Source organism: Dicentrarchus labrax, unplaced genomic scaffold, assembly GCF_905237075.1.
Source record: "Dicentrarchus labrax unplaced genomic scaffold, dlabrax2021, whole genome shotgun sequence".
NCBI lineage: Eukaryota > Metazoa > Chordata > Actinopteri > Moronidae > Dicentrarchus > Dicentrarchus labrax.
The window spans coordinates 8,604,742-8,632,545 of NW_026136714.1; the positions used below are offsets into that span (position 1 = coordinate 8,604,742).

Consider the following 27,804-nt stretch of genomic DNA (forward strand, 5'->3'; position numbering starts at 1 on the left):
AGTGTAGTATACTAGAGACGGATTTCTAGGAAAGATACTTTTTGTATCAAATTAGGTCTATTTGAGCATTTTGGATTCATTAACTGTTTAATGAAATAGCACCCCATTAATTATTAATTGCTGCCTCTGTGTTGATCTAAAATAATAATGGGAAATTAACACACATACAAACAAACTAGATTCACCAATTATTTTATTCTAAGGTGGGCTTTTGGCAAGTTAAAAAGCAATATAATAAGTAATGTAAAAAACAAAAGGATAAAATGTAAAGAATGTAAATAATTGCTATATTTAATTACTATTACAACAGATTTCTTTGAATTTTGTATTCATTATATATTAATTGCTTTAAAATATTTGCCAATTCTTTATTTAAATTGTAAACTCATTTTGATTATTTGAATCACTTTTATTGGCCAGGCATAATAGTTTTATGATGCCCTACGATGATGATGTAAATTCACAGAAACAGGCATAAATACAGCAAAAAAAAAAAAAAAAAAAAAAAAAAATAATTGAAGATCATCCTCATTTTCTCTCAACTATATTAGTTCGTTTATATTAATTAATTTTACTAATTATGATTGTCTAGTGATCTATTTGTGGAGTGACTGGCTTGGTAGTCAGTGTGCAGCAACAGTGCCATGATGCCATTTAAAATACTTTATATATATATATATATATATATATATATTAATTGACATACAAGCTAGTTCCCAAAATATATTTCCAATCTACTTGTGAAAAATCAGATCAGGTTTTTTTTTTTTTAGATCAATCAGATAGCTGCCTTCCAGTCAACACACTGGGAACAAATGTCCCATTTTGTTTCCCAACTCCAGCGGTAGTATGCGCGAGATGTTTGATGGTTGCCAAGGCAACGTGAAACCGCCACACTACACAACGCGATTGCCTGGATTTGTTGTTAAAGCTATTGGCAACCACCTCTAATGTCGACAGGTTGATCAGAATTTTTATTTTATTTCTACAAATGTTAACTCCTGGGAATTGGTAAATATGGTCCACGACGATTTACGAGTTGAGTGGATCCGACAGCGCGTATCCGCCGGTTTCAATTTACCGGACTGTCCCAACTGTTTCGACGAACTTCTCAGTCGGGAAGATGGAGAAGAGGAGGAGAAAATTATCCGTTATTTGAACGTTGTCTCCGAGGAAGACTCGCCATCGTCTCTTATGTTTTTCAAAACTATCAGAGAGGAAGAAACAGAAGTTGAAATTCCAGTCGGTAAGTTGGTAAAGGTGTAGCCGCAGTTTGTGCCTCTCATGTCAGCTAACGTTAATGTTAACATAATGTTAAGTTAATGTTGACTGGCATAATGTTAACTTAAGTTAATGTTGACTGGCTTTGTTAGTCATTAGCATACAGTCACAGATGTAGTTAAAGCTGCAGTAGGTAACTCATATAAAAAATAACCTTTTGTTATATATTTGAGTCTTTTACTGTATCCTGACAGTAGTTAAGTTACATGAGACAAATAAAATAAAAATTAATAATAATAAGGTTCCTCTGGGTCATTTAAATGCTCCTAATGGCATTTGCTTTCACCGGGCCTGAATGAAAACAACCAGTCAGAGCCAAGAAAGATGGTTAATTGTTGAGTCTCATTCCCATGTCTTTAATACACAGGCTTTGAGACTCTGGGAATGACACTCAACAATCAACTATCTTATCTCATTGCTACTATAAAAAAAACCTACTGCCTCTTTAACCATTAATAACCAGCATGTATGAAAAACCCAGAAGGTATTTCCACAATCTTCCCTTCTTAGACCCTTCTTACCACCTGAAGGTAGAATATTCTGTCCGCTGCATCACAGAAAAAGGTTTTTAACCTGTTTCCTAAATTGCGACTCTTCTGGATTTTTCAAACATCGACTGTTGTTGTAATCTTGTGGATAAACCAATGTTTTCTGTGACCTGAATGTATGTTAATGCATGGGAGGCGAAGGTGTAGAAAGTGTGGTGAGCAATATGTTAACTTGTACAATGTATATAAATTCAGAAAGGAGGAAAGATAGTGAATCTCCAGATCCTGACAATCCTGACCTGTCCTGGACCCAAAGTGGAGCAGAGATAATCTCAGACTCAGAGGAGACAAATGAACAAAATCCCAGCCATGTGAGATCAAACTTTAATTCAAACTTTAATTCAAACTTAATGTCTTAATTGGTTTTATTTTGTAGCTGTGTTTAAACTAATTTAGTGGATAGAGATTATAAAATTGTTTAAACCTATGTCTGGTTTTGTGTTTTCAGAGGATTGAGGTTCAAGTGGTTTATCACCTTGAGCTTCATGTAGCTGTAAACGAATACCCAGAGAAATTTCTGAAATCCCGTGTCTTCTACTTTATCAGGAGCACAAAGGGTGAGATCGCAGTTCAGTATCCATACAATAAGACGTTTTTCAAGCCTCTGTTGCACATAAAAAGGATTAACTAAGAGATTATTATTTGTGTTTTAAACAGAGACCATTGTTGAACCACTGGACATGAATGAGGCCAGTGTCCTGATGCCCAAGCTATTTGACATTGGCATGCATTATGGACACCCTCTTCGTGTGCTGCGGGACAAACTTGACCATGTAAGTAAAATGAAAAACAATTCACAAATGAGCAACCGCTAACAGTCAGACAAAAAGTTAATGTAACAATAGCAGAAAAACTGTCAACATCAACCATGTTTAAAATGCATATTTTCACTGTGTCTCTTGTCAGGTGTATATACCCCTGCTCACAGCCCACCAAATGAAGGTGACTGGTGCTGGTTCTCAAAGCGGGGCAGTTTCTCCTAAGGAGGGGACCAGTGGAGAGGGTGAAGAGGAGAGTCCAGTAAAGTCCAGTGGACAATTCACAGTTCGTGATGAGTTGCTCAACAGGACATACAAGTTTTTGGGAATGATCAACACAACTCTCCAACAACTCCAGATTCAAGGTTTGTTTTATTAGACACACCAAGGGCTCATTGTTTTTAATTCTAGGAATTTATCAGTATCAAAAAAACAAGTGCAGATCCTTGGCATTCGCCAATAATATATAAAGCTGTCCCTGCCACGATAGGACTTTGAATATTTCTTATATTAAATGCTCATTTCATAACATTTCATAATAAACAGTACAATCTAAAGATCAGTCTCTTTGTTGCAGATGAGATTACGCTGCACATCCCTGAGCTAGATCTGCAGCCGGCGGTGGATGTACTGCTTTCTAATCCAGAGATGGTAGAGAAGTTGGAGCAGTGTGTGATGAACTGGCAGACTCAGATTACCATTGTTATTGAGGAGCAGCAAAGCAAAAAGCCGCAGGTTTTTGACTCTCCTTATATTCAGAATTTGAACCAAGGCAGGTTTGGTGGTTAAAAACCTAAAATGAAGATCTTGGGGTCAAGCCCAGAATTTGAATGTATAGCTGCTGAATTGTCTAAAATATTACCAAGAAATTGAATCCTTGTCAGTCCAAATTATTGGGTAGAAGAAATAATCACTTTCCATTTTCCTCCAGGCACCCGGCCCTATGGCCGAGATTGTTTTTTGGCAGGAGCGTGCATCCATCCTGAGTGCTCTGAGTGAGCAACTTAAACAGCCTGTGGTGAAGAAGATCTTGGAAGTGATGACCAAAGCAGATGCAGGCATTGTTCAGACCCTGGAAGGAACAGTTGCTGAACTTACCAAATACCGTGTGGAGTCAGATGACAATTTACGCTTCCTCAGCACACTAGAAAGACACTTCATGGTATTTTATAAAGGCATTCTTACCAAATATTTTTTACATTAACCTACTATTTTCTCTGTTAACAATGAACAGTGTAACTACCAATAGCTGGTAGTTACAAAAACACACATGCAAACAATTTTTAATCAAAATATTGACTATATAATTGTTATGCTATTCCCACCATTACTTATCAAAGTTACTACTGTCTGTTGTAGAATCTGGCCACTGGAGCAAATTTTGATGTGATCCTGGAGACCATCCCTCCTCTGATGGACAGCCTGCAAATTGTATGGATAATATCTTGCCACTATAACACCAATGAGCGTATGGTCCCTCTAATGGAGCGTATTGCCTGGCAGCTGTGTGAACGTGTGGATCAAGCAATTGATGTCCACACACTATTCAAGTATGTGTGGATAAGTTTAAATTATACTTTGAAAGTTCAGATTTTATATAGAGTTTAGTCAGAATCCTGTATTTAATTAAGTCTGCTGTTTCAGTATAACTTAACAATGTGCTGTGCATCGGACAGAAATAAGAGGGAAGTGGCCAAATCCAAGGTGCATGATGCTAAGCAGGTTCTGGACCAGTGGAAGTCATCCTACTTTGAGATGCGGGCTGAAATTGAAGAGTCAGGCAGAGATCAACGCTGGGAATTTGACCGCAAGAGACTGTTTGAGAGGACTGATTACATGGCTTCCGTCTGCCAGGACGTGTACAATGTTTTGCAGGTTAGTGTTCATGCATGTTATAAATACTGACCCTTTTCTCTGTAAATGAACATGTGAATGCATAAAAAGCAACTCAGTTTTTTTAAAGCGTTCCCTTGGATTTGTGTTGTGCAGGTTTTGGAGGAGTTCTATAACATCTTTGGTCCAGAACTAAAAAGTGTGACCGGTGACCCAAAACGCATTGATGAAGTGCTGTGCAGAGTGGATAGTCTGGTTCTGCCTATTGAGGGCATCAATTTTAATCCTTTCAACATCTGTAAGATGAGCAGCTGGAAAATTATCATGCGAGACTTCAGCACTACGGTTCAGGTGAGTTTACGACATGTAGAATTCCAAAAATGTGAGTTCTGGAACAGCATCATTTAATTATGGCGATATCAATGTACTTGTCAGCTTGCACCAATAAAATTGCATACTTTTTTGTAATTTCCCGTAGCTCAATTATCAAGCTGATTTACCTCTTACATGTCTCTGCTCAGGCTATTGAGGGAGAGGCCATCAACTTCATTGATCAGTCTTTTAAGACATTGCGCTCTTCAGCTGCTGCCTTTCTTATGCTCCTGAAATTCAAACACATCCGCTCCAGAGAGGCCGTCAACAACCATTTGATGAGAAAGTTTAATGACATCCTGGCTCAGTTTTGCAAAGAGGTACTATACTGTGAAATCAAGAAAGAGTGCTTGTTGATATTTGACTTTGCAGATACATTTAAATTTCTATCACATTATATCACATCAAACAGCAAATCCATGCATGTGTTTAAAAATGTGATCTAAATTGTCCTGTGAGCAAGGGTACAGACATAATTGACTTACAATATTACACTGTATTGCGATTAAATACATTCAGTAATTACCTATGACACTTACAGTGAGCATGGTCTGCCCCAAGCACTTCTGTAGAATGTATGTTTTGTCTTTGTTGTAGGTGGACAGCATAAATCAAATCTTTGTGGCAAAGAAGGACAAACCACCCCGAAATAAGAATGAGCCTCCTGTGGCAGGAGCCATCATATGGGCCCGATCTCTTTTCCACCGCATCAAAAACACCATCCTTCCCTTCCTGAAAGTGCCAGATATGCTGGAGGGTGAACAGAGCCAAGTGGTGAGTTTTTTCAATGTTGCACAGTAATATAGGTCAGTGTAAATATTAAACTGTTCAGACACCAAAATGTGATCGTGATTAAAGGCCTGTATGTGCCTTTTGCTCCATTCTGCTCAGGCCAAGGACAAGTACACGAAAATGGCCGTTCAGATCAGGGACTATGAGGTGAAGAAGTACGAAGACTGGATAGCTGAGACAGAACGCAACTTGCCATTGCTAATGAAAAAACCCCTGTTGGTCATGATTACCAGTGAAAACCAAATCGAGGCAGAAGAGGTATTTATCTCTTGCGGTTCACTGTTCACATAACTGTTGCTCAGCATTGTGCGAAATACACATACAGTAACCCATTTAATTTGATTTTTCTCATTTTAAGGATGTCTCAAAAGATGAAAGCAGCCTACAGAGGGGCGTGCAGTACATTGTGAACTTTGCACCAGAGATCATGGAAATAATTTCCGAGACAAACCACCTCGTGTCACTGGGCTATTCTGTGCCTTATCTGGCTCAAAATGTTGCTCTACAGAAGCACAAATTCCTCAAGTAATGATACTCGCCAGTAACTGAATACCAAACCACAAAACCACTGATTGATAAAATCTCTGGCCTGACCCGTTTCAACCTTGTTTTTTAGGTATGCTGCTGATCTGCACAAGCTTGTCAACTGCTACCACTCTGTAATGGACAGCCTGAGTGAGGCAAAGTCCATTATGCTGTCTCATCAGATCAAAGAGGTCAGAAAAGACATGTATTTTGGATGCAAAAGACTCAACTGGAATTGTTTGGGTATGGTGCTTTTCTTACTGAATCTGAAATGTCTGTGTAATCTGATGTATGCACACTTGTGGTACGTTGAAATCAAAACTGTCTGTAAAATTTAAATCAGATATAATATCAATATGCATTTGGTTTTAGGTATCACCGACTACATCTCAAGAGGAATTCAGACTGTCTCTAAGTTTGAGTCAGTTGTCAATCAGATTCAGAAGAATGAGAGAGATATTGATTCCAGGTTGCAATCCATGGTGATGGCCAATTTACTGAAGTTTCCAGTACCAGACAAATCAAACGATTTACCAGGTAGAACATAGAGAAGGCTATTATTTATTGGTTATAATAATAATTGTACAAGAATTCGAACACATTTCATTGACTTCATTGCATGTTCTCTAAGGTGTCAAGGAGTTCTGTGAACGTATTGAACGAGAGCGGGTCAAGTCTGTGAATGTGCTGAGTAAGAAGTATGCTGACATTGGACCCCTCATCACTAAGATAGAACATTTGATCATAGAAACCAGCACTGGCAAGGCCAAATGTATGGCAGATTATTACATGTACTGGGAACGCAAGGTCCTGGACTCCCTTATAAAGATGGTGCTGAGGTAATTACATGAAGTTAATGTTTTTAAAGTTCGTACTTTGTGAGTACATAACTTGCTCCCTTGAAATACAGTACAATACCTGTCTCAACCATTGTAACACCCTTGTTGTTGAATTTCACATTTAGGAACATTCAGGCCTTCAACATGGCGCTAATGGGAAGCACCCCTCTTTTCCAAATTGATGCCATCCTGTCTGCGCCTAAGATTGTGTTGCAGCCCCAAAGCAATGAGATCTACTGGCTGATCATGCAGTGTATCAGAGACTGTGTAGAGAGCACCAAGGTGGGATCATCATGATTATTGTTTGTTACATAAAAAATATATACTATTTGTAATCTAATACAGATGATGTGACTTGATTCCGTCCATATTTTTTATGTTTCAGCATTTTGTGCGTTGGATGCGTGGGACCTGCATTGAGTGCCCACCACAACGGGTGGGGGGTGAAGAGGAGCTGGTAATATTTAGCTTCTGCAGTGACATATGGCAGCATCCTCAGATAAATGAGAGTGCCATGACGGTGTCCCAGAACATCCAGCGACTGCTCTTCTCTATGGATCGCTACCTTAACCACTGGAAGCGCTATCGGCCCCTTTGGGAAAGAAACAAAACCATCGTCAATGAAAAGTTTGCTGCAAGAAACCCTTCCTGTGTCATGTATGATGATAAGCTGCAGTTCCTTTCTCGTATCAATCAGGAGGTGATGCTTGAGCCACGGTTTAAGAATGAACACGCCATCCGTCTAAACCTGGAGCCTCTGGCTCAAACAGTGCGGGAGACCGCTGACTCCTGGATCAGTTCACTAGGTAGCCTGCTCAACAAGCCTGCCAAAGAGGATCTCTTCAACTTGAGAGATGAACTCATGGTATTGAATGATGCTAAACTCTTTGTGTCATATGTTTTTATAGTGAATATTCATTGATTTGTATATGTAATTTATTATTGTGGCTATTTTATACACCAGCAACTTTCTAAGATGCTGAAACAGAGCCCTGACAGTTTTGAAGAACTGAAGTCTGTCCTTAGCACCATCTCAGACATCAGGGACATGTCTCTAGATGTGGAGATGAGATTCTCTGATATCCAGGAAAGATACAGAACACTGGCCATGTACAACGTAGAGGTACTGTATGCTTAATGTTAAATTACTGTCCCTTGAAAGCATAGGTTTAGAATGTGTGCTTTGCTTAACTTTTTGTGCTCTATTTTCTGTGTAGGTTGGAGAGGATGAAGTGGAGTTAGTGGCCAAGATTGGCCCGATGTGGAGTGACCTGTTTAAAGAATCCAGACAAATTGATCGAAGTCTGACAGATGTCAAGAAATCATTTACTACAGTAAGACACCAGGCCAAGACAACACATACTGCTTAAAGAGGAAATCCCCTTTTTCTTTTTAAATCTACATTTACATTCTCTTCTTATTCTTTCATTACACTCAAAGATTACGAAGGAGAAGATTGAAGAGTTTAAGCAGGAGTTGTCTATATTTGCTGAAAGCTTCAACATGCATGGTCCTGGAGCTGTGGGAGATGATTTGGAGAAAGGTAGTTGTGCACTTAAACGCTGCCTTTAGTTGTTATGACCAGAACACTTATATATTGTCTTACAACTTGAAATATTATGGACGGACATGTGTCTCTCTTTTGTTCTTGCAGGACTGAGCATTATGGGAACATATGAGGCAGACCTTGCCAAGGTAGTGGCAGGACGGCAGGAGCTAGCTAATGCTGAGAAGCTATTGGACCTACCCGTCACTGTGTACCCGGAGGTTATAAGCATTCAAAGGGACATGAAGGCCTTGAGACAGATATATGATGTCTATCAAGCTCAGAAGGTCAGATATGGTGGCTGTGAAAATTGAAATTGCATATTGGGCCATGTAAAGCAAAATTCTAGTCAACTTGTTTTTTTGAGTATTTCATGTGTTTGTCCTTTACATCTTTCAGGATGCAAAGACAGAGTGGTCTCAGACCTTGTGGGTGGATTTAAACATCCAGCTGCTACAGGAGGGTGTTGAGGGTTTCATCAAAAGATTGAGGCAGCTGCCCAAAGATGTACGGGCCTTACCTGTGGCCTTCTTCCTAGACGGACGCATGAAGGAGTTCAGAGAGTCTCTGCCTCTTCTGCTGGACCTGAAGAATGAGGCCCTCAGAGACAGGTCAGTCTGCAGATTGACATCAGAGTCTAACTGGAATAAATCTCACACCAAAACAAGATGTAAATTAATGAATAATAGAGTTATTAATAAACATGTGTGATGACCGGGATATGTAAATCTGATCAGTATGAGAAGATCAAATGTACATGTTTTTATATTTTTGGCTGCAGACACTGGAAGGAACTGATGGAAAGGACTGGCACTAGCTTTGAGATGAACCCTGACACCTTCACTCTCGAGAACATGTTTGCTATGGAGTTGCACAAATATGCAAATGTCATTGGTGACATTGTCACCTCTGCTGTAAAAGAACTCAGTATCGAGAAGGCAAGCTTCTGTCTTGATTTAACTCCAGTTATGATTCCATTATGATTTAACTCAAGTTGAAGTTAAGCATCTGTTTTATCAACATTATCTGTGTGTGTCCTTCCAGGGAGTAAAGGAGGTGGTGGAGACTTGGGAAAACATGAGGTTCAGTGTGATTCCCTATTTTAAAGGCACCCAGGAACGCGGTTATATTCTGGGTGCCGTGGACGAGATTCTGCTGAATGTGGACAACGATGCCATGAACTTACAGAGCATGGCGGGCAGCCGTTTTGTTGGACCTTTCCTGGGTATCATACAACAATGGGAAAAAGACCTGTCCCTTATCAGTGAGACCATAGAGGTCAGTCAGAGTGGCCAATTCTCCCATCACACTTAAGCTGATTCATAAAGATCCCAATTGAAAAGAATATTTTTTGCACAGGTATGGTTGCTGGTACAACGAAAATGGATGTATCTGGAGAGCATATTCATTGGTGGAGACATTAGCTCACAGTTACCCGAAGAAGCCAAGAAATTTGATAACATTGACAAAAAGTTTAAAGAGGTGAGTGTTGCCGTAATATAAGCCAGATGAAAGTACTCTGTTGCTGGACATCTCAAAATAATATTGTCTTGTCTGATTTTTTCTGTAGATTATGAATGATGCAGTGAAGGGTCCAAACATTAAGCGGTGTTGCCTGGTTCCAAACCGGCTAACAGACCTGCAGGCCCTGAGTGATGGTCTAGAAAGGTGCCAAAAGAGTCTTAATGACTACCTCGACTCCAAGCGGAACGTGTTTCCTCGCTTCTTCTTCATCTCGGATGATGAGCTGCTCAGCATTCTGGGGAGTAGTGACCCTGCCTGTGTCCAGGAGCATATAATCAAGGTATCAGCGATTACTAAGATCACTGCTTGCCATGTGTGTGAAACATTTTCCTAGATCTTGTTTCTTTTATTTGTTCCCCAAGATGTATGACAACATAGCATCTCTGAGGTTTGACGTGGAAAGCAATGGGGAGACAGTAGCTGGAGCCATGGTGTCTGCTGAGGGTGAGGTGATGGAGCTGAAGAAGCCCATCCCAGTGGAGGGCAGGGTGGAGGAGTGGATGACGGCAGTACTACTGGAGATGAGGAAGACTAATAGACTCATCACCAAGGAAGCAATCTTCCGATACTGTGAAGACAGGAACAGGTGTGTGTAGTGACTACATGTATGAGCAATTCTGCCAGTGTGCAAATGAGCCACATTAATGTCACATGTCTCTCAGGGTGGACTGGATGTTGCTGTACCAGGGTATGGTGGTGCTGGCTGCAAATCAAGTGTGGTGGACCTGGGAAGTAGAGGATGTCTTTAAAAATGTGAAGAAAGGAGAGAAGTACGCACTGAAGAACTATGCTAAGAAAATGCACCAGCAGATCGATGAGCTGGTAACACGGATTACACAACCTATGAAGAAAAATGACAGAAAAAAGATAAACACTGTGCTTATCATCGATGTCCATGCAAGAGACATTGTAGACAGCTTATTGCTAAACAGGTGAACTTAACCTTTGCCACTTTTAACTTTTTTCACAACGTGAATTTCAGTAAAATAAAAATGTAATTGTCTTTTCAGTATAATGGACGCCCGCGAGTTTGAGTGGGAAAGCCAGCTAAGATTCTACTGGGTCCGGGAACATGACAACCTTTTTGTGCGTCAGTGCAGTGCTTCGTTCTCTTACGGCTACGAATACATGGGGTTGAACGGTCGATTGGTTATTACCCCACTAACAGACCGTATCTACCTCACGATCACGCAGGTCAGGCTTTTTCTTTCAAATTTGCATCAACCAAACAAATGAATGAAACACCCAAGCAGCACATGTGAATTGTTCTGTCAGCTTGTTTTGACAATAGGTGTTTATTTGTGATACAGGCCCTCTCCATGTACCTGGGTGGAGCTCCTGCTGGACCAGCTGGTACAGGAAAGACAGAGTCCACCAAAGATCTAGCTAAGGCTTTAGGTCTGCTTTGTGTGGTTACTAACTGCGGTGAGGGCATGGATTACATGGTAAGAGGCCTACACTTGAAGAGCCAACAGCTACTGAAAAATATCCTAGTACCTTATACCCATTCTGTGACATTATCCTGAGAAAGGAGATCAATTTGTTTATTAATTATAATAACATTTAACATATTCTTGTGTGTTTTTTCTTGCCCACATGATAAATTAATATCTTAATTTATGAAGCAAATGTGTGTGTCACATGTAAAAAAAAAAATGCAACGTTACCCCTTGAACAATAGATGCTGTCTGTAATCCTCAGGCGTGTGTACTTGTGGTATGTCCATATACAAATGATTTCCTTGTTGCCAACATGCTCACTTTCATCAGCTCAAATGTGTTGCCACAGTTAATCATTTGTATGTATGTTTTCATTTGTTACTAGCGTTTTTTCCTTGATTTCCTTTCCTCTCTGTGTGCAGGCTGTGGGCAAGATCCTCTCAGGCCTTGCCCAGTGTGGAGCTTGGGGCTGCTTTGATGAGTTCAACCGTATCGATGCCTCAGTGTTGTCAGTCATCTCCTCCCAAATCCAGACAATCCGCAATGCTCTCATTCTTCACCTTAAAAGGTTTCATGTAAGTCTATCGTAGTTATGCAGAACCAGTAATGAATACATTGAAAATTATGTAATGAAATAATTCCAGTTGTCATATAAATTTAAGAATATTTCATGAAGCTTGACGGATATTTCACTTGTCATAATTTAGGTTGATGCTTGAGTAGTTCTCCATTATTTCCCCTAAACCAACTTCTTCTCACTATGCACATCAGTTTGAAGGGCAAGAGATCAGCCTGGATGACCGCATGGGTATTTTCATCACCATGAACCCAGGTTATGCAGGACGTACAGAGCTGCCAGAATCAGTCAAAGCCCTGTTCAGACCTGTGGTGGTCATTGTGCCTGACCTGCAGCAGATCTGTGAGATCATGCTCCTCTCTGAGGGCTTCCTATTGGCCAAAGTGAGGGACGAACACACAATACACAATTAACATTGTTACTATTTAGCAGATTTGCTCATCCTGAGCAATGTATAAAGAAGCATGTACTGCAATGTTACTTTACAAAATGTATATTAATGTTCTCAGGTAATGTTGAAATGCATGGATAAATTATAATAAATAACTGATCATTTGAAGCTCAGAAAGATCATTTTTTAATATAAACATGGAGAAATCTGTAACTCTACACTGTAAACTGCTTACCGCTTACCTACACATGTCAGTTTCTTATTTTATCTTTTCCCTTTTGCTCAATCCAGGTGCTGGCTAAGAAGATGACAGTACTGTATAAGCTGGCTCGTGAGCAGCTGTCCAAGCAGTCTCATTATGACTTTGGCCTGCGAGCTCTGAAATCTGTCCTAGTGATGGCAGGAGAGCTGAAGAGAGGCTCACCAGACCTTAGCGAGGTAAAGACCCAAGAACATTTTTCATGTTTCATTTTTATATAGTGAACTTGTTTTTGCTTACATTCGATATGGAATGAATGGGTCATTTATTTGTGATCCCTCAGCTTGAAGGGAGATTGCTATTGGGGAAATGTTGTGATTTCCCAATGCAGCATTCAGAAGACGTCTTTTGTCACTTATTTGCTGTCATATGGTATTTTCTCTCTTTCCTTTCCTCCTACAGGATGTGGTTTTGATGCGTGCTCTCAGGGACATGAACCTGCCAAAGTTTGTGTTTGAGGATGTGCCACTGTTCCTTGGGCTGATCTCAGACCTGTTCCCTGGGCTGGACTGTCCTCGTGTTCGTTATCCCAACTTCAATGATGCTGTGGAACAAATCCTTCAAGACAACAAATATGTCATGCTGCTTAACCAGGTGTCTCATCTGGTCCTTAGATTTGATTCTTTGACATACAGGCATTCCTGTACAACATAAAAAGTGTTGAGTTTCAGTGGTAAATATTCAGTTTCACCATGGGATTGTTTATGTGTTTTATAGCATATTCTTTATGCTGGCTGTCGTTTCAGGTGGATAAAGTGGTGCAGATGTATGAGACAATGATGACCAGACACACTACTATGATTGTGGGTCCAACAGGTGGAGGAAAATCGGTTGTGATCAACACATTATGTCAAGCTCAGACCAAGTCAGTGTCAGTTTACATATATTACCTTCCTGATCTTTTGTGTAGACAGTAGTAACCTTAATTTTATCTCATCATCAGATTGGGATTGCAAACCAAGATGTATCCTCTGAACCCTAAAGCAATGAGTGTCATTGAACTTTATGGTGTACTGGACCCTGAGACTCGAGACTGGACTGATGGGATCTTGTCCAACATCTTTCGTGACATCAACAAGCCGACAGAAAAAAAAGAGCGGAGGTATAAAAATACACCAGACTCATTCAAAGCAAACAGGAACAAAATAAAGCTCACCAAAACCATCTTTGTTAGTCTTTCCACTGTTCCAACAATCACCAACCCTGGTTTGGTTGAAATAAATCCTTAATTCACCAAGGTAGATGAGACAGCAGTTTCAAAACAGCAGTTCCAGTTGCTCTTCTCAGTAGGAAACAGACGGACTCATGTGCACCGATATGCACGTGCAGCCAGACCAGATTTGTAAACAATGCACAGAGAAGCTGCATTAGCAACACAGGCAAAGGGAGTGTGACATCATTCTCTGTGACATCATTCTCTGTTCAAGACACCATGACGCCAATAAAGCTTTACATAGCAAGTAGTTGTTTGCTGCTATATTTATGTTTTAAGTCTTATATATAACCTTTAATTACGGTGTACAGTATGCCTGTGAAGTGATTGAATTTTCAATAAGAAAATTCATTTCTGTGGAATATATAAAGACACGTACTGACTCACAGGTACATCCTGTTTGATGGGGATGTGGATGCTCTGTGGGTCGAGAACATGAACTCTGTGATGGATGACAACAAGCTCCTCACTCTAGCCAATGGAGAACGGATCCGTTTACAGAATCACTGTGCCCTGCTGTTTGAGGTTTGAATTTCCAGATTGCTGTCTGTAGAATATCTTTTCCTACATTTTTCTGCAAAGCAACTTTGAGATCATATTATAATGAAACTTCAACATCACAGGTTGGAGATCTGCAGTATGCTTCCCCTGCTACTGTTTCCCGCTGTGGGATGGTTTTTGTCGACCCCAAAAACCTGCGATACACCCCATACTGGCAGAGATGGTTGACCAACAGACCTGAAAGCGTATGAGAAAAAACATATACACTATGTAATAATAGAACTTGCTTATAATTTGATAACTTCTCAAGGCCATGTTTTTTTTCTTTCTAGGAACAAGAAGTGCTCAACAAACTGTTTGAGAAATATGTGCACAGCTCTATTGACATGATTGTGGATGGTATTGTTGATGGCAAACAGGGCCAGAAACTAAAGACTGTTGTCCCTCAGACAGATCTTAACATGGTAGGTTAATATCATCCATTTAATATGTACTCCAGTACCAGTATTGTTTTATTTTGACGTGAAGAGTTGAATGAAGATAAGTATAGTCCCATATTTTGACTTTTTTGTGCATGTGTTGACTGTGCGTTCAGGTGACTCAGCTGTCCTTGACACTGGATGCGCTGCTTGAGAGCGAGGGCAGCAGTGCTGAAGTCTTGGAGTGTTATTTTCTGGAAGCACTGTACTGCTCACTAGGGGCCACATTGATGGAGAGTGGCAGGATCAAGTTTGATGAATTAATCAAAAAGCTTTCCTGTTTAACAACAGTGCATGATGAGAAAGCCCTGGCTGGACCTGGTGAGATTCCAGGTAAAAAGCAAGAATTAGTACTTCAATGATTATGAAACTGTCATGCGTTATCAAGATTATGCATTTTTAATATACCCTTTTTGGTACAGTTGATATATAATATGAGATTATTAAAAAGCATTATTGCATTGAAAATCAATAAAAAGAATTCCTTATGGTTTTAGATTAAATGAAAATATGGCATGATGAAAACCAACACAGTTTTACTTTTTAGCAATTTTATTTTCCGCATGAATACATGCAAAGTAATTTTATTATGGCACTTTTCTATCTTATTATTGATAACAAAATGTATGCATCCATACAGGCTATCTCCCAACTCTGTATGATTTCCATTTTGATGGAACACAGCTGAAGTGGGTTCCCTGGAATTCCCTGGTCACCAAATACATTCACAACCCTGAAATGAAGTTTGCTGATATTCTAGGTAAAGGTCGAGAGCTGTGAGGCGACCATGAAATAATTAATTAAGTGCCCTGCATACATACATACTGTATGGATTTAAACTTTTTGGCTCTCCCACGCTCCTTTTCCCAATTTTGTTTCCTCATCCTCCATCTTTGCTTTAGTGCCAACTATCGACACCACGAGAGCAAGCTGGATCTTGGAACAGATGGTGAAGATAAAGAGGCCAGTGCTTCTAGTTGGAGAGTCTGGCACTTCTAAGACTGCCACCATTCATAACTTCCTGAAACACCTCAATGCAGATACAAGGGTGAGTTTACCATCTAACCATGCATGTGTGCATTTGTTACGTAGCTTGAGTTTAAATTTCTTCCTTTGTGTTTCTAGATTACTCTGATCATCAACTTCTCATCCAGAACGACTTCAATGGACCTGCAGAGGAACCTGGAGGCCAATGTGGAGAAGAGGACCAAAGAGACCTATGGGCCTCCTATGGGAAAGAGACTGCTGGTCTTTATGGATGACATGAATATGCCAAAGGTACCTGATCCAAGTTCCCAACCAAGTCTCTTACCGTGGTGAGTGACAGCACTTGTATGTTTAACGTTACTGTAATATACTGTGTACTTATCCAGGTGGATAGTTACGGCACACAACAACCTATTGCACTTCTAAAGCTGTTATTGGACAGAGGAGGCATATATGACAGAGGGAAAGAGCTTAACTACAAAGTCCTCAAGGACCTTGGATTTGTTGCTGCCATGGGAAAGGCAGGAGGTGGGAGGAACGAGGTGGATCCCCGCTTTGTCTCACTTTTCAGTGTCTTCAGCATCCCCTTCCCTGCAGTGGAGACCCTCAAGCTCATCTATGCTTCCATTATCAAAGGCCACACCAGGGTGGGTATCTTTTATAAATCAATACATATCAGAATCTCAATCATCCATATCACTCAAATGTAATTAACTTGATCAAATATTTTAGCCATTTGAAGATGCCATTCAGAAGGTTTGTGATAAAGTCATCATCTGCACACTGGAACTGTACAACAACATCATCAAAGATCTGCCACCCACTCCCTCCAAGTTCCACTACATCTTCAACCTGAGGGATCTGTCCAGAGTCTACAATGGACTGACCCTCACCAAACCCGACAGGTCTGATTTAGCACATTTCCTCTAGCAACAGATTAACTCTGCAACAGAGACTTTGCAGTTAGATATCTATATTTTCTTAATGTCTTTGCTTTACTGGATTTCACAGGATATTGACTGTCACCCAATTTGTGCGTGTGTGGAGAAATGAGTGCCTGAGAATCTTCCATGACAGGCTCATTGATGAAACTGACAAAGCCTTGGTAATGATTGCTAATACTAGTTGTAGATATTTACTGTAGATTCTTCTTTGTATTGACTACAAGGATTAATATATGTTTCATTGTTCCTTCAACTGTAGGGTCAAAATCTACTGTATACTAAATTGTTATGTTTAGTGTCGTATTTCAGTTTTCAAATGTGCCCAATGTGTCTTTTTTGCCACCAGGTCCAAGGCCACATAAAGAACCTGATTGAGGAGCATTTCAAGTCGGACATGGAGGCAGTCATGAGGGACCCAATTCTTTTTGGAGACTACAGGACAGCCCTCAGTGAGACTGAACCAAGGGTCTACGAGGACATACAGGACTATGATGCTTCAAAAGCCTTGTTTCAGGTATTGTCAACTTAATAACTGTGATAGAGGGCCTCACTCTAATGTTTTTGGAATATAATAGCATATTAGTTTTTGATATTTCTTACAATTATTTACTGCCATATTCTGTCTTTAAATATACTGAGAGACCAAGTGTTTTTGCATTGTGCAGGAAATTCTAGAGGAATACAATGAGAACAAGTCCAGGATGAATCTAGTACTATTTGATGACGCTCTGGAACATCTGACCCGGGTGCACCGCATAATCCGCATTGATCGTGGCCACGCGCTGCTCGTTGGTGTGGGGGGCTCTGGCAAGCAGTCCCTCACCAAGCTTGCTGCCTATACTGCTGGTTGTGAGGTTGTAAACACAAGAACTATGAAGGGTGTGGTGAAGGGAAAATAGCTCTCAGTGACAAACTTCAAATGTACATTTTTAATTTCTTTAGGTTTACAGTCATAAAAATAGGAGGAAAATAGACTTTTTATGAATGTGTTCACCATAAGAAGTTTTGGAGTATAGTTATAGGTGGCACTGTCTTACAAAGTGAAAATAGAACAGTCTTCTAACTTTAAAGCTGCTAGAGGAGAAATTAAAAAGACAGTTAAGATTGAGCAGCATGAAACTATACATTCACTGATCTTTTTAAAAGTGTTTTAAATCTGATTTCTATGGTGTCAAACATCACATATGGAGACATAATTACAAAGAAATCTCCAGCATCTAGTAATGTAATCTTTTAACATCAACAATCTGCTTTTCCCAGGTGTTTGAGATAACACTAAGCAGAGGATACAGTGAGTCAAACTTCCGTGATGACCTGAAAACACTGTACTTGAAGCTTGGCATTGAAAATAAGAAGTTAGTGTTCCTCTTTACGGATGCCCATGTTGCTGAGGAAGGCTTCTTGGAACTCATTAACAACATGCTCACCTCAGGTTGGATATCACACTAACCTCCTGGCATACTACATTTAGCTGTCTTAAAAGCTACAACTATAGTACTCTGATCATGCTCTCTCTTTATAGGCATTGTTCCTGCATTGTTTCCTGATGATGAGAGGGAGTCAGTTCTCAACCAGCTTCGGGAAGAGGCTCTTAAGATGGGAGCAGGTCCTTCTAAAGATAGTGTGTGGCAGTACTTTGTTAGCAAGAGCGCTAACAATCTACACATTGTTCTAGGCATGTCTCCAGTGGGAGACACCCTGAGGACACGCTGTAGGAACTTCCCAGGTGAAATACAGAGTCAGGCCTTACTTGATTGATTAATATAATTTATGATTTTATTTTACTAACCGTGTGTACTTCTTTCTCAGGACTGATGAACAACACTGTGATAGACTGGTTCCTTCCATGGCCTCCTCAGGCATTACTTGCAGTGGCTCAGTCTTTCCTTGGTGTGTAATTACACACATTTATATATTTTTTAAATGTATCTGTTTTGGAAGTTTGTTTTCATAAAAGCAATTTAAGGGGTTTTCTACTTTATTTAGCTGTGATGAGACCTACAGCTGGGATATTATATCTAAATCTAGAGATTTGTTTTTATTACAGGTGAAAATCCAATGATTCCTGAGGCACACTCTGCAGCAGTGATAGATCATGTATGCATGGTTCATAGCTCCGTGGGTGACTACAGCAAGCTATTCCAGCAGAAACTCCGGCGGTGTAACTTTGTTACTCCAAAGAACTACTTGGACTTTATTAATACCTATTCTAACCTCTTGGAGGAAAAGGACCAATATATCCTGGGTGAGAAAATAGAACATGTTATAAATTCTGTGCCACACTGCTACTGTGCATTCATATGTTTGTGATCATTTTGGAGACTTTGTTTTGTTAACATGTTCTCTTATTTACCAGCTCAGTGCAAGCGCCTAGAGGGAGGTTTGGATAAACTGAAGGAGGCCAGTGAGCAGCTGGCTGAGCTGAATGTCAAGCTAGCAGAGCAGAAGGTGGTCCTTGCTGAAAAGTCCACAGCTTGTGAGGCCCTGCTGGATGAGATCACCACAAACACAACTGTAGGTCAGTGAGTACCTGCATCATTAATTTATGGTTGTGATAAATACAGTGTACTGCGGGCTTCCGAAACTAAACACAGCTGTTACAAACCACTTATCAATAACTTCTCTGTCTAGCTGAGGAGAAAAAGACTCTGGCAGAAGACAAAGCCAAAGAGATTGAAGTGCAAAACAAAGTGATAGCTGTTGAGAAGAAAGAAGCTGAAAGTTCCCTGGCTGAAGCTCTGCCGGCATTAGAGGCAGCCCGCAAAGCCCTGCAAGACCTGGAAAAATCTGATGTCACAGAGATCAGGTAAACTTTCCTCTTTAGGCAGAGCACCATCATAGTGATGAAAAGAAAAGATAAACAGCGATGTCTGTAATGTAGACACCCATACTAAAACAGATGATAAACAAAAAAATACTGCATTGGGGAATGATTAAGATTCTTGAATATTTAATCGAGAAACGATTAATCATGAAAAACCAGGACTCAATATACATCACCAAAAAAACAAACTTATGCCATCTGTTAATTGGTCTTCTTCCTTTGTCTGCCTTTCCTGCTGATCCATTGTGCAGATCCTTTGCCAAGCCACCAAAACAGGTGCAGGTAGTTTGTGAGTGCATCCTGGTGATGCGTGGCTACAAGGAGATCAGTTGGCAGTCAGCCAAGGGGATGATGTCAGAGGCTAACTTCCTGCGCTCGCTGATGGAGATGGACTGTGATTCCATAAATAACACCCAGGTCAGGACTGTCAAAGGTAAGTCGGCATCATAATCAGTGGAAACCAACCATAAAAACTGCAAACAGTACCCATATACTATATGATATGAATACATTAAGGCATTTAGCCCACAGTTGTATTCTTTGCATTTTTTCCCTGGCTAGGCTTCCTAAAGAACCTCCAGACAACCTTTGAGGAGATGCAAGCCATCAGTAAGGCTGGGTCAGGAATGCTCAAGTTTGTCGAGGCTATAATGGGTTATTGTGAAGTTGCCAGAGAGATAAAACCCAAGAGAGAGAAGGTAATGTAAGATGTTCAAGTTTTTTACATCATACTCTATAAGAAGGAACACAGATTAAACACAATTTTTTTCTTAGGTTGCACGCCTAGAGAAAAACTTTTTTCAGAGTAAACGGGAGCTGGAGCGCATTCAGAGTGAGCTTAGCAATATCCAGAAAGAATTACATGCTCTTGGAGAGAAGTACCATGCTGCTATTTCAGAGAAACAGTTGCTACAAGAGGAGGCTGAGCTCATGGAGAGAAGGCTGATAGCTGCTGACAAACTCATCTCTGGCCTGAGCTCTGAGAATGAACGGTGAGGCTGAAAAAGATGTAACACGTGGAGTCACATTTGCAACTATGAGCCTAACTGACCCTGCTAAGATTGATTTGTTTCTTTTTAATCTCTCTTTCGTCATTCCTTTGACCCTCAACCTGTCTCTCTTTACTATTCCTTCTTCTCCCCACACAGGTGGACACAAGATCTGGAGGAGTTGAAGCAGCGGCGTGTGCGTCTCCTGGGAGACTGTCTGATTTCTGCTGCTTTCCTGAGCTATGAAGGGGCCTTCAGTTGGAACTTCAGGAATGAAATGGTATACCAAGTATGGGTTAAGGATGTGCAGGAGAGAGCCATTCCCTTGAGTCAGCCTTTCAGAATTGAAAGTCTTCTGACTGATGAGGTAGAAATCAGCAGGTGAGAAGGAGTGTGTGCTCATGACAGATTTTAAAACATTAGAAAACAATATATAATATGAATTTGTCCTATCAAGTGATATGTATTAGGTGTTGTGGTAGGAGTGCGGATGCTTGTTGCAAATATATGGATTTGTCTTTATTTTGGCTGTACTCAACACTGACTATGGGGATAACTATGTGTCAAATGTGTGATAGATGGGGCTCAGAGGGCTTGCCTCCTGATGAGCTGTCAGTGCAGAATGGAATCCTCACAACCAGAGGGAGCCGATTTCCCATGTGTATTGACCCTCAACAGCAAGCCCTCAACTGGATTAAGAAGAAGGAAGAAAACAATAATTTAAAGGTACAAAAAGTTATGTGGGGTTACTGCTCACATGTCCTGAAATGACTGCTTTAAACAGCTTCCCACTGATGATAGCCCCAGAATCAGCACTTTGGAAAGAGCCACAACTTGCGGTCCTGACAGTGTTACCATCCTTCTTTCTCTCAGATCTCATCTTTCAATGATCCAGATTTCCTGAAGCAACTAGAAATGGCCATCAAATATGGCTTCCCATTCCTTTTTCAAGATGTGGATGAGTACATTGACCCTGTGATTGACAATGTCCTGGAAAAGAATGTAAAAGGAGCAGAGGGCAGACAGGTCCTCATGCTGGGTGACAAGGAAGTTGACTATGATCCCAACTTTAAACTGTACCTCAACACCAAATTGTCTAACCCCAAATATTCCCCGTCAGTGTTTGGAAAGGCCATGGTCATTAACTATACTGGTAAGATCATTTGCCATGGCAACCATAGTTTTCATCTGTAACATTTAAACAGCATTTACTAAATCTATGTGTATTTATATATGTATGTATGTATGTCTGCCTGTGTCTGTCCATTTATTGTATCTATGTTACCTGTAGTGACACTTAAGGGTCTGGAGGACCAGCTGCTGAGTGTTATCATGGGCTTTGAGAAGAAGGAGCTGGAGGAGCAGCGTGAGCATTTGATCCAAGAGACAAGCAACAACAAGAAGCTGCTGAAGAACCTCGGAGACTCCCTGCTCAGAGAACTGGCCACATCTTCAGGCAACATGTTGGATAACACAGAGTTGGTTGACACATTGGAGGAAACAAAGTCAAAAGCCGGCGAGGTCAGTTTGACTGCAGCAAGTATCAGTGAACTCATGCAAGAATAGACATTTTACTGAAGTCATTAATCTTTTTTTCCTTCCTTTTTGTTGTTGTGATGTTCAGGTATTTGAGAAATTAAAGTTGGCTCAGAAGACCTCCATGGACATTGATAAACTCAGAGACGGCTACCGACCTGCTGCCAAACGCGGTGCTATCCTGTTCTTTGTACTGACAGAAATGGCTTTGGTGAACAGCATGTACCAGTACTCTCTCGCTTCCTACCTAGAAGTGTTTGACTTTTCACTGCGCAAATCTCTGCCTGACTCTGTCCTGCCCCAAAGACTGAAGAACATCATGAACACTCTTACATACAGTGTTTATAACTATGGCTGCACAGGTAAAATAATAAAGACTGAATAATGGAATGGATTAGAAAATGTCAATTTCAAAAGACAAATTACAGTATTTATGATGGCGTGATGATTTGTAGATTTCATAACCTGAACTGACTGCATATCCTTAGGTCTGTTTGAGAGACACAAGCTGCTCTTTTCCTTTAACTTGGCCATCAAGATTGAGCAGGCAGAAGGGAGGTCACCTCAGGAGGAGTTGGAGTTCTTTATCAAGGGTGAGATATCCAGAGAAGTTGAACTCTTGAAATTTAAGTAGATTACAGTTATCACAAGCATACACAAATCTTATTTTTCCACCTTGTGTGTAAAGGTAATTTATCCCTGGAAAAGAGCACACGGAAAAAACCTTGTGACTGGCTTCCAGACCAGGGGTGGGAGGACATAGTGAAACTTGCAGAGCTGTTTCCTGAGCAGTTTGGCTCTCTGCCTGATGACGTGGAGAAAACTTTAACTGATTGGAAGTCTGTAAGTGACCACAGAGACAAGACTCATCATAGGCATTTTACTGAATCGATTATGATTTTATTGCTCACTCTTTTTCTCCTCAGTGGTATGACTTAGATGGACCAGAACAAGCTTCACTCCCCATGAAATATGAGGAAAACCTGTCAGCCTTTCAGAAGCTGCTGTTGTTGCGCTGCTTCCGTGTGGATAGAGTCTACAGAGCTGTGACTGACTACATCACTGTCACCATGGGCGAGAAGTGAGACTGTTTCTATTGAAATAATGCAGTTAAAGAGATATTTACAGTATACTATATACACCACTGTGGTGCAGTTTGACTACACACAATAATTTGACAAAGTGTTTGATATTTAATTTAAATATAATTAATTCAATATTTAAAATGAGAGAAATCGATGCCCTGAATTTTCCATGTTTTCTTGTATTTCTGCTCAGATATGTGCAGCCCCCTGTGATCAACTTTGATGCCATTTATGAGCAGAGCACACCTTTCTCCCCCATTGTATTCATCCTGAGCCCCGGCTCTGATCCAAGCAGTGACCTCATGAAACTAGCAGAGAGGTCAGGATTTGGAGGCAACAAGTTCAAGTTCCTTGCCATGGGCCAAGGCCAAGAGAAGGTACAAAAGACTTTCTTTTCTTCATATCACAGTTATGTAGCTTTAAGTGTGGTCAGGTGAAATGAGTACAGGGATCACTAGGAACGCTAAGTAACAATAAAAAGTAAAGAAGTTGAGAATAATTGTCTTCTGTACCTGTGATAAAGGTGGCACTGCAGTTGCTGGACTGGGCGGCGGCCCGTGGTCAGTGGTTGATGCTACAGAACTGCCACCTGCTGGTTAAGTGGCTAAAGGATTTGGAGAAGTCCTTAGAGAAGATCACCAAGCCCAACCACAACTTCCGCTTGTGGCTCACCACCAACCCCATTCAGGATTTCCCTATTGGCATACTGCAAAAGTCCCTGAAGGTGAGACACATTTTCTCTTTATATTAAGCAGTTAGTTAGTTTAGTTTCTTTTTTGTACATGGCAGGGTTGACTTTCCAGTAGTGAGCTCAAGATTTTTTTTCAAATAGGTGTTGATATTTTACAAAGCAAGGTGATTTTTTGTACTGTAAAAAAAGATGGTAAAATTGTCAGTGTGTTTACATATGCTTTGATATTGTGTGCAGGTTGTGACAGAACCTCCCAATGGTCTCAAGTTGAACATGAGAGCCACATACTCTAAAATCTCCCATGAGACTTTGACTGCATGCCCACACCCTGCCTTCCGCAGCCTGGTGTATGTGTTGACTTTCTTCCATGCTGTGGTGCAAGAGAGACGCAAATACGGCAAGATTGGCTGGAATGTCTCTTATGACTTCAACGAGTCTGACTTCTTCGTGAGTAGCTTGGGAGTCATTTACACCATGTTGCAAATAACTGCTTTTGGTTGGATTTTTAGTCTCTATTTAAATGGTAAAATATTAGTTATGTTTAACTTTTTTAGTGGTTTAAACACTGGTTTTAACTGTGCTTTAAAGGTGTGTATGGAGATCCTGGACACCTACCTGACCAAAGCTCACAACCAAGGAGACAGCAATATTCCCTGGGGAAGTCTTAAATACCTTATTGGGGAGGTTAGTTAACTCAATAAACTGTATGTCTATTAACTTGTAAGCTAATGCTGTAAGTTCACTATGTCTGGATAATGTTTTATAGGTGATGTACGGTGGGCGAGCCATAGATAGCTTCGACCGCAGAATCCTGTCTGTCTACATGGATGAGTACCTTGGAGACTTCCTCTTCTACACCTTTCGGCAATTCCACTTCTTCAACAACAAGGATGTAGATTACAAGGTCCCTCCGAATGGGCCCAAGAGTATATATGCCGGTCAGTTGTTATTTTCATTATTTTAATTATCTTACTTGGAAAAATGTGTATGTTCTGTCATCACTCACAGCTTTAGGCTGTTATATGTTACAGATGAGATTGAGAGCCTGCCACTAGCAAACACAGCAGAGGTACTGGGTCTTCATTCCAACGCAGAGATAGGATACTACACACAGGCAGCTAAAGACATGTGGACTCACCTGATAGACCTGCAGCCTCAGACAGGTATGATTTGGCGTCTTTTATCTCTGTAAGCTCTTAATTTATTTTACAAAAAGAAATTGTCCACCTCCACATTGAGTTCTGAGTGCCAAAGAGAGTTCCTGTAAGTAATACAGCTTTCTTTGCCACCATACTACCAGTGCTTCCTTTTTTATGGCCTTTACAAACTCTTATTCCTTAGGTGAATCTGGTGGGAGCATCAGTAGGGATGAGTACATCAGCCAGGTGGCCCAAGACATTCAGAACAAGCTGCCCACGTTGTTCGACATGGACGTGATCCCTAAAAAGTATGGCACGGACATCTCCCCGACCTCAGTTGTGCTTCTTCAAGAACTAGAGCGCTTCAACAAACTTGTGGTCCGCATGCAGCGCTCTTTGGCCGAGCTGCAGAGGGTGAGAAGGAGGGGCAGAGAACAACAAGATATCGGGACAACAAACAGACCGATGTTGCATTTGCTTTGTGCTTCACACAGCGTTCGATTTCTCTTCTCTCCTCTCTTGCGTCCCCTAGGCCTTGGCTGGTGAGGTGGGTATGAGCAGTGAGTTGGATGAGGTCGCTCGGGCCCTTTTTAATGGTCATATCCCTGCCATTTGGAAAAAGTTGGCACCTGACACTCTTAAGTCCCTCGGCAATTGGATGAGCCATTTCAAGAGGCGTTATGAACAGTACAGCTACTGGGTGAGGACGCGCACACACTATCACAGATAACCTTCTGCATTATTCTGGCATTACGGAGTAGTTACAAGAGATTATATTTTTGTGTTTCTTGTGTCCACCAGGTGGATGAGGGAGAGCCAAAGGTTATGTGGCTATCAGGACTCCATATCCCAGAGTCCTACCTGACTGCTCTCGTCCAAGCTGCATGCAGGAAAAATGGTTGGCCTCTGGATCTTTCCACACTGTACACACAGGTGACCCAGTACTGCAGTGAGGATGAAGTCAGTGACAGACCTGGACAGGGTAATGAAATGACACTCACTGTTTGTAGCATGATTAGTGATAAGTGATGAAGACTGACAGTCTTATTCCCTGCAGGCTGCTTTGTGTCAGGCTTGTATCTGGAAGGAGCAGACTGGGACATGGAGAAGGGTTGCCTAGTAAGGAGTAAACCAAAGGTTCTGGTTGTTGAACTACCAATTCTCAAAGTCATCCCCATAGAGACACGCCGCCTCAGGTTACAGGTGTGGACAACAGGCGCTACAGGCCATAATACAATGCTTAAGCTCAACATTTTGATGTTTTTTCTTAACTGTTGTGTGCTTTTTTTGTGTGTTTTGTACAACAGAATACACTGCGAACACCGGTGTACACCACGTCCCTGCGAAGGAATGCAATGGGTGTGGGTTTGGTGTTTGAGGCAGACCTGTTCACCACCATGCACATCTCCCACTGGGTGCTCCAGGGAGTCTGTCTGTGCCTCAATGCTGACTGAAGATAGCCCTCAGCCTAATTGAGCTGGTTAGCTTTCACACAGTCTGTTCTGACATGTTAATTCATAACAAAAATGCCTGATTTTTTTAAAGAAGATTGTAAAAAAAAAAAAGATTGTACATGTTTTTAAAAAATAAATTGATAGAGACATTGTAAGAAAACAAGATGAGAATTCATTATCTATTGCATAGCTTTCATTATTTTCTCACTAGATGGCAGCACACAACAGTACTGAGCTCTTCACTCTGGGTAGTGGCTCCAGGGATTTCTCTTTAGTGTTTGTTAAAGAGCCAATAGGCTACAGTGGTCAGGATATTCTAGGCCTAAAAGTCTATTATTAGTATAATTATTAAGTTTATCAACGAGTAATTTTTAGCAGTTCATTCATGTTTGATTTTTCTCTTTCTTTAACAAGATATTTCAGAATTCTGCCCATTCTTAAAAAAGGACAGTAGATGCCGAGTATTTCTGCTGAGGTTGTAGGGGGAACTTAAGATGCTGCATACAGTGGAAAATCTACCACTGACCAAAGGCTGCTAAAGTTTTCCACTTTACCCAAGTAGCTTTTCAGCTGCTCTGCAGTATAGGTAGCAGTGTTTGCTTTATTGTAACATTTAACAAACAGATCTAGTGCAGCACTGAGTAATAGAGGCTGCTGAGGTCAGCATGCCAAAGCAGGTGAAGTTTACTCTAAAAATCAGACAGCCCCAGAGGATCTGGCAGCTGGTGTGGCAGTGAGGTCACAGAAACACAGAAATAAAAACTGAAACAGTTTTGAGCCATAATACATTCATCATGCAGTCTGAGTTGTGTGAGTGCAGCTGTGATCAGGGATGTGTTAACTAAACTGTGACTAGATGGAAATCATCACAAGGCAAACAACCAGCAAAATGAAAGTACTTTACTAAAGTCTCTTTCTTTAGAAGTCATGCTTCTCATTACTGTATTGTGTAGCCCAAAAGGACCCCCTCTGAATGGCAGAGGGTAAAGGTTAGACAGCCCCTTCTCAGCTTCAACTGGTACGACTATCATAAAGAGTGAAGATCAGGACATGTTTACGACCAAACACAGGAGGGGAGGAATTGTGTTTCCTTGCTGAAAAGAATGAAAGAATGGTGTGTTGTTTAATGAACCTGCACTTCATATGAGAGAGCAGACAATAGGCAATACAACTCTTTCTGTTTGCATAGTAAAAGGGGAGGAAATTATGGAAGCAGGAGAGTAACTTCTCAAGAAATAAAGAAAAAAATCCTCTCAATGGAGCCAACCCCCGTCTCCT

At 40.8% G+C, this 27,804-nt stretch overlaps 1 protein-coding gene across 1 annotated transcript; it reads left to right on the top strand.

Annotated features, from left to right (window-relative positions):
- The first annotated feature begins 856 nt into the window (after positions 1-856).
- Positions 857-27,040, top strand: dnah10 (dynein axonemal heavy chain 10). The gene is made up of 78 exons (XM_051423102.1): positions 857-1,246; positions 2,025-2,140; positions 2,278-2,386; positions 2,487-2,602; positions 2,736-2,952; positions 3,165-3,322; positions 3,519-3,749; positions 3,947-4,137; positions 4,264-4,462; positions 4,577-4,771; positions 4,942-5,112; positions 5,390-5,566; positions 5,684-5,842; positions 5,943-6,109; positions 6,201-6,352; positions 6,482-6,646; positions 6,741-6,948; positions 7,074-7,230; positions 7,334-7,813; positions 7,913-8,071; positions 8,166-8,282; positions 8,389-8,491; positions 8,603-8,781; positions 8,894-9,105; positions 9,276-9,432; positions 9,539-9,772; positions 9,854-9,976; positions 10,065-10,298; positions 10,381-10,604; positions 10,681-10,950; positions 11,029-11,212; positions 11,329-11,463; positions 11,880-12,032; positions 12,229-12,417; positions 12,717-12,863; positions 13,087-13,278; positions 13,431-13,549; positions 13,628-13,786; positions 14,287-14,422; positions 14,521-14,643; positions 14,731-14,862; positions 14,994-15,210; positions 15,518-15,637; positions 15,780-15,925; positions 16,003-16,155; positions 16,251-16,511; positions 16,597-16,769; positions 16,876-16,969; positions 17,155-17,322; positions 17,474-17,662; positions 18,069-18,240; positions 18,331-18,534; positions 18,618-18,698; positions 18,856-19,053; positions 19,165-19,326; positions 19,440-19,614; positions 19,884-20,065; positions 20,194-20,330; positions 20,407-20,624; positions 20,781-21,002; positions 21,200-21,347; positions 21,495-21,774; positions 21,913-22,142; positions 22,246-22,519; positions 22,646-22,750; positions 22,846-23,000; positions 23,084-23,238; positions 23,436-23,619; positions 23,766-23,966; positions 24,171-24,380; positions 24,522-24,617; positions 24,700-24,871; positions 24,965-25,096; positions 25,275-25,486; positions 25,605-25,772; positions 25,874-26,054; positions 26,130-26,275; positions 26,380-27,040. Exons 1-78 carry the CDS (start codon positions 1,018-1,020, stop codon positions 26,524-26,526), a joined length of 13,746 nt encoding a protein of 4,581 aa, XP_051279062.1. The 5' UTR covers positions 857-1,017; the 3' UTR covers positions 26,527-27,040.
- The last annotated feature ends 764 nt before the right edge of the window (positions 27,041-27,804 follow it).

Coding starts and splice junctions, on each gene's coding strand:
- dnah10 (XM_051423102.1), top strand. CDS start 1,018: ATGGTCCACGACGATTTACGAGTTGAGTGGATCCGACAGCGCGTATCC. Junction 15,926..16,002: donor ACCTCAATGCAGATACAAGG/GTGAGTTTACCA, acceptor TTGTGTTTCTAG/ATTACTCTGATCATCAACTT. Junction 24,618..24,699: donor TTAAATACCTTATTGGGGAG/GTTAGTTAACTC, acceptor AATGTTTTATAG/GTGATGTACGGTGGGCGAGC.